The 6,000-nt window shown below is 51.0% G+C and overlaps 1 protein-coding gene across 3 annotated transcripts in view; it reads left to right on the forward strand.

The window, feature by feature from the left end:
- The window catches only part of UXS1 (UDP-glucuronate decarboxylase 1), a 78,952-nt gene extending 74,994 nt beyond the window's left edge, over nt 1-3,958 (forward strand). For all 3 annotated transcript variants that reach the window (XM_082426384.1, XM_082426385.1, XM_082426386.1), the window contains 3 exons: nt 459-516; nt 2,112-2,215; nt 3,130-3,958. In XM_082426384.1, coding sequence (XP_082282510.1) covers nt 459-516; nt 2,112-2,215; nt 3,130-3,261 — 294 coding nt within the window. In that variant the 3' untranslated portion in view covers nt 3,262-3,958. The remainder of the gene's footprint in view (nt 1-458; nt 517-2,111; nt 2,216-3,129) is intronic.
- The last annotated feature ends 2,042 nt before the right edge of the window (nt 3,959-6,000 follow it).

Below are 6,000 nucleotides of genomic sequence, written 5' to 3' on the forward strand. Positions count from 1 at the left end.
GCTGCTGGAAGGTAGGGCGGCAGGAAGAGGCGGAGGGGCGTTCGGAGGCCCCCAAAGTAAGCCCGCCGTAGAGCCACATCCTGGGTCTCGCACCGGCTGCCCAGGGCCCCCCCTGCGAGCGCGCTTCGCGTCCGTTGGGACTCCTGGCCAGGCTCATGCGTCTTCATTACCGAGGGGGCAAGCAGGGCGCCCCCAGTGGGAAGCAGGAGTGTCCTGGGAGAGCTAAGCTCGCAGAACCAGGCTTTCCTGCAGAGCGACACCGAGCCTACAGTACTTTTGCGTCTGGAAACTGTCCCGTACCTGGGCCAGGGGACGCAGCGCCCTGATGCGCTGCTACACAGGCGGGCGTCTGCTGACCCTGCCCAGCCCCCGGCGTCGGGGACGGCGTGCACGTGGGGCGGGAGGGCGTGGCGTTGCCGTTGCGTTTACACCTCTAACCAGAGACCTTTCTTCCTTAGGGGAACCCGGAAGAACATACGATCCTGGAATTCGCTCAGCTAATTAAAAACCTCGTTGGTAAGTAGAACAGAGGCCTTCCTGCGTGTGAGCGGCCCCGCTTACCCTGTCGGTTAATAATGCCTCGCCTGGACGGTGGGTAATGAATACACGCTAATTGAATTGGATGAGAAGCAGAACTTGCTCAGGAGCGCCTCACCGTTTTGTAATTCTAAGCGACGGAAAGATGAAGGGGTGCAGGGAGGGGGCCAGCTTTGTGCACCCTTGTGACAGAAGGCCTGTGTGGAGCAGAAATGGTACGTCTGTCCTCTGTGCTCGAGACGTGATTGTGGTCGGCAGTTCTGCCCAGGTGACCACTGTCTGGTTCCAGACGCCAGCTGGGCCGAGCACAGGATTTCAGGGAGCAGGAGAGCGACACCGGGGCTTGTGTGATTCTGGTGGAATCTGGTGGCGAGTTTTAGGTTCCATGTGCAGGTCTGGCCAGCCTGGCTGCGGGGTGTTGCAGGCGGTGTGGACACTGGGCCTGGCCCCCGAGAGGGCGTGCTCTTAAGCCATGAGAAGTCTGTGCATTTTCAGCCAGCCGTGGGCTGCCAGTGTCTACGGGCTGTGCCCTTGGTCACAGGGTCAGGTTCCTGGGGCTCGGGTTGGGGGGTGTCTGCTTCCCAGGGTTGATCAAGAAATCAGAGTCCAGACGCAACCAGATTGGAGTGGGGTTGGCTAGACCAGGCGAGCGTGATGTGGGCCCGTCTAGACCCTATGCTTAGCAGGCTGGATTCTCTGCAGTTGTCCTTCCTGGCACTGGACAGTCGGACAGGACAGGGGATGGTCCTCCTGAGATGAAAACTGCAGCATCTTCACCACCGTCAGGCACTTGTTAGAAATGCGGAGTCACACACCCTGCCCGTGTCTCCCGGATCAGAATCTGCGTTTTGCCAGACTCCTCGGGTGGTCGTGCTCACGTTGAAGTTGAGAAGCTTGTCTGAAGCCTGGGTGGATGGCTGTGTAACACATCGACCCAGCCCACTGGCTTCAGACAGCAGCTGTTTTATTCGCTCCAGATTCTGTGACCAGGCCTGGCCAGTGGTCACTGGGCTGGCTTCGTTCTGTTGGTCCTAGGAAGCTGGACCGGCCGGGCTTCTGTCCTTCTGCTTGATGTCTGTCCGGCAGGGTGGCTGGACATCTTTTGTTGGCTCAGGGTGGCTCTGGCAGGGCGTAGGTGGCAGGCCCTCGGAAGGTGTCAGCCTGGGCTGGCCGATGGTCACTCCCCAGCACTCTGCCCGTTAGACGGGCTGAAGGGAGCCTGGCTGCAGGTGAGGGGCTCCCGCAGGGTGTGAACGCCTGGGGGTGGCTCATCGGGGCGTCAGGGTCACAGCCCCCCTGGCGGCAGCGGGCACGCGGCTGTGTTGCTGAGGCGGGTGGTGTGCGCGGGGCCTGCCCCCTCCTTCCCCTCGGGGTGGCTCAGGCCGGTGTCCTGCCCTCAGCAAGCGCCGTGCAGCCAGCGGCACAGTGCCCTGGTGGGGGCCCGAGGTGACTTGGGACACAGTACTCCATCTGCACCTGTGTACCTGGCTGGCGGGCCTTTGGTGTGTGTGGTGAGTCGCGTCCCAGTGGTTCCTGATTCTCTTCTGACCTTTTTTTTTTTTTCAACACTACAGGCAGTGGGAGTGAAATTCAGTTTCTCTCCGAAGCCCAGGATGACCCCCAGAAAAGGAAACCAGACATCAAGAAAGCGAAGCTGATGCTGGGGTGGGAGCCCGTGGTAAGTGGTGGTGGTGGGGGGGGGTCCCACTGCCCTGTGGAGAAGGCCTCCCACCCCCGTGCCGTGTCTGTTCCTTGGGGGTGCTGCTGTGTGGGGCGGCTTGGGGGTTGGGGTGGCCCCAGCAGTGTCTTCTCCAGGCCCACACGGGGCTTGTAGCCCGTGTCCCTCGTCCTCTGTTACGGGGAATGGCTTGGCCCCAGGTAGCCCTGCTTGGGCTCCGTCCACTCAGGCAGGGTGTCATGGACGTGCAGGGCCGGCCACGATGCCCGCGACGTGGGCGAGCTCATCCACCCCGGTTCCCGTGCAGGCGGAGCCGGGTGGGAGTGTGAGGGGCTGGAGGGGGGAGACCGCGGGCCTCCCCACCTTTCTGTTGCGCTTAGAGTCCATCAGCCTGGTGGGTGTGGCCTCGCCAGGCCGGGGATGCCTGTCCCCCAGGCTGACGGTCCCCCGGGGCTGGGCGTGGCTGCTGCATTCCTTTCTTTCAGGTCTCAGTTGAGAGGTCATGTCCGCAGAGAGGACATGGGCAGCTGATTCGGTTTCTGTTTCCTGTTTGCTGCAGGGCAGCTCTAAACTATGAGGCTTCCCAAGTCATGGGTCCCTTGTAGGTCCCCGGGGGTGAAAGTACAGAGAGTAAGTAAGTGTCACCCAGAGAATCAGGCACGTGGATCAGATACGGATGCTTCCAAGCCTCTTGCTCCACGGAGACTTCTGAGAGAAGGGCGCACGTGGGCATTATTCTAAGGGTGCCTTTTGTGACTGATTCAAACTGGAACAGACGCCCAACCTGCAGGAGGAAGTGTGGGTCTCTGGGGCTGCAGCTCGTTCAAGTGCAGTCTGTCAGGGTGCACAGCACAGGCGCAGACAGCCTCGGGGGACCCGGCCACGCCCCTCATTCTTGCTCTCTCTTTAAATAGGTCCCGCTGGAGGAAGGGTTAAACAAAGCAATTCACTACTTCCGGAAAGAACTCGAGTACCAGGCGAATAATCAGTACATCCCCAAACCAAAGCCCGCAAGAATAAAAAAAGGACGGACGCGCCATAACTGAAAACCTTGCCTTTTGGGACGGGAGATGCCCTGTTTCACACTTGACGAGATGTGTTTTTCTTTTTTTTAAAAGAAAGACTTAAACAGGTATCATGAAGAACAAACTGGAATTCATTCTGAAGCTTGCTTTAAGAAATGGATGTGCCTAAAAACTCCCCTAAAAAAACTGCAGATTTTGCCTTGCACTTTTTAAATCTGTCTTTTTATGTAAAATAGCATTGATGCATCTCTGCGTATTTTCAAATTTTTTACCTTGCCGTGAGAGCCTATGTCGTGACTGTCATCGACAGTTTTATTTACTGGTTTCTTTGTGAAGCTGAAAAGGAACATTAAATGGGGTGATTAAATGCTGATTTATTTATAAAGTGGGTACTTATAAATGAGACGTTATACTATGCACAGAGGAGAAAAAGCAGACCAGCAGTATTGTCAGGTAGGTGGGTGGCGTACCGCATTAATTCTCGGGCAGATAAAAAAATTCTGTTTGAGAGCTTTATGTTTCTTCTAATTCAGAATTTTTCCAACGTCTAGTTTTTAGTTGCAGACTTGACTTTGAAATGTTTCTGTTGGTTATCACAATCCAGGATATTTGAAATCAATCACTACTGTGTTGTGCTGCATATGGTGGGGGTGGGGAGTTAACATATTCTTGGTTAACAGTGGTTAAATATGCTATTTTAATAAAATATTGAAACTCACTCTCAGTTTTAAAGGTTGGCTTTCTGCTTTGCATGGTGCATCATCAGATGGCTAAGAAAAATATTGGAGAATTTAATTTTAAAGAAAGTTCTGTAACTATCCAGGTTGGTATAATATGTAACTTGATGAGTGGACAGTGGAAACATTTCTGTGCTGCTGGGGCTGAATCTGTGCAAACGGTGTTCACTGCAGTGTGGAGAGATTTTCAGGTCTCACCCAGGGTTAGAATCATTGTTTGTCCTTCCCTGGAAGCATGGAGCAGATGGAGAAAAGGAAATGTCATTAGTGGCCTGTGGAGTAGAAACTGAGAGCTTTCATTTTCACTAAGAAGAATTCTTCCAAGGTTTAGTGGTAGGGCTTACTGGTAGGGTTTTTAAATTCCTTTTGTAACAAATGGAAGAACACATAGGAAGTTAGTTAGAGCTACACATTTTCGAGTCAGTTGGCTCCATGTGGTAGTGACAAATGCTGCAAGGACACCAAGGGGATAAAAGCATCAAGCAGGGGCACTGCGCTCGTCTCCATACTAACCAGGGTAAACTAGGCTTGCCTGTCTGTCCTTCTAAATCTCCTAAGGATATCTGTTTTTTTAATTGGACATGTTTTTCCAATCAATCAGAATCTCTGGGGTCAGACCAAGGAAGCTGTGGTTTTGTTTTATTTGTTGTGCTAAAGGTCCCCAAAAGATTCTGGAACTGAAGGTCGATGCTAGAGTGGACATGGTATGAGAAGGAGAGGACTCAGGATGCCTTCTTATATTTACTTGTCATTATTTGGGCCTGAACTAAGTGACACCATTTACTGAGAGGGGGTGAACGGAAACTTGTTTGGGAGCCACTAACAAACAGTGACGGCCAGGCACTGAGGAAAAGAGTGTAGGCATGGAGGGAGTTTGGTGGAGCTCAGCTGTGCAGTGCAGGTAGGGAGAGCCCCAAAGCCCCAGGCTCCAGAATTCTCTTACCTCGTTACTTGCTATATCTAGAATATAGGAATATCTAGAATTCCTTTGTGAGATTCATTCCTTCGACTTTCTTCCCCACAGTTTTCATCAAATATACTCATGGAACAAGGAAGAGAGGGGGGAGCTGAAAAAAATATTCCTAGGAAAAGGGCTGACAGTTTGCTGAATTTGGCATAGCAACATACAGGTTCAGATTCAAAATGCTGAGTGAACCCCAAATGAGATAAAACCAAAGAAATCCACACCAAGATGTCATAGTCAAACTCAAAACTAAAGCCATAAGAAAAGAATCTCAAAAGTAGCCAGAGGGAAATGACACATTACCTCCAGGTTCAAAACAATCAGAACGGCAGCAAGTTCCTCAGAAACCAGGGCCCCAGAAGTACGTGGCACATTTTTCATGGGCTGAAAGAACTGTCAATCCAGAATTCTATATCCCATGAAAATATCCTTCAGAAATGGAGGGGAAATCAAGACAGACATTCTCACATGAAGTAAAACTGAAAAGTTTTCACCAGCAGACCTACCTTAGAAGTATGACTAAAGTAAAATTCTCTAAACAAAAAGGAAACAATAAAATATGGAAACTTGGGACATCAGGAAGGAAAGAAACAAGGAAAGAGCAAAAATATGGGTAAATATAATGGGTTTTCTTTCTCCTCTCAAAGTTTTCTGAATTACGTTTGATGGTTGAAGCAAAAATTGTATAAGTTTTATGGTTTTCAATGTATATAAATGAAATAACCATATTATAGATACGGGAGAGTAAAAGAAAGTAATGTTTCCAAACTGGTAAAACTTGACACCAGTAGATTTTGAGAAGTTATGTGTATATATACTGTAATACCTGGAGCATCCACTAAAAATCTGTACAAATGCCCAAATAGAATTCTAAAAAAAAAAAAGTGGCACATTTAAGCCTTAACATAATACATTAAATATAAATGGAGGCAACAGTCCCTCCCACCAGGAACCTGCAGAAGCCTCTTAGACAGCCTCCTCCGCCATGGGGCAGACAGCAGAAGCAAGAACTACAACCCTACAGCCTGCAGAATGGAAACCACAGTCACAGAAGATTAG

The sequence above is a fragment of the Balaenoptera physalus genome (assembly GCF_965194825.1).
Source record: "Balaenoptera physalus genome assembly, chromosome: 15".
NCBI lineage: Eukaryota > Metazoa > Chordata > Mammalia > Artiodactyla > Balaenopteridae > Balaenoptera > Balaenoptera physalus.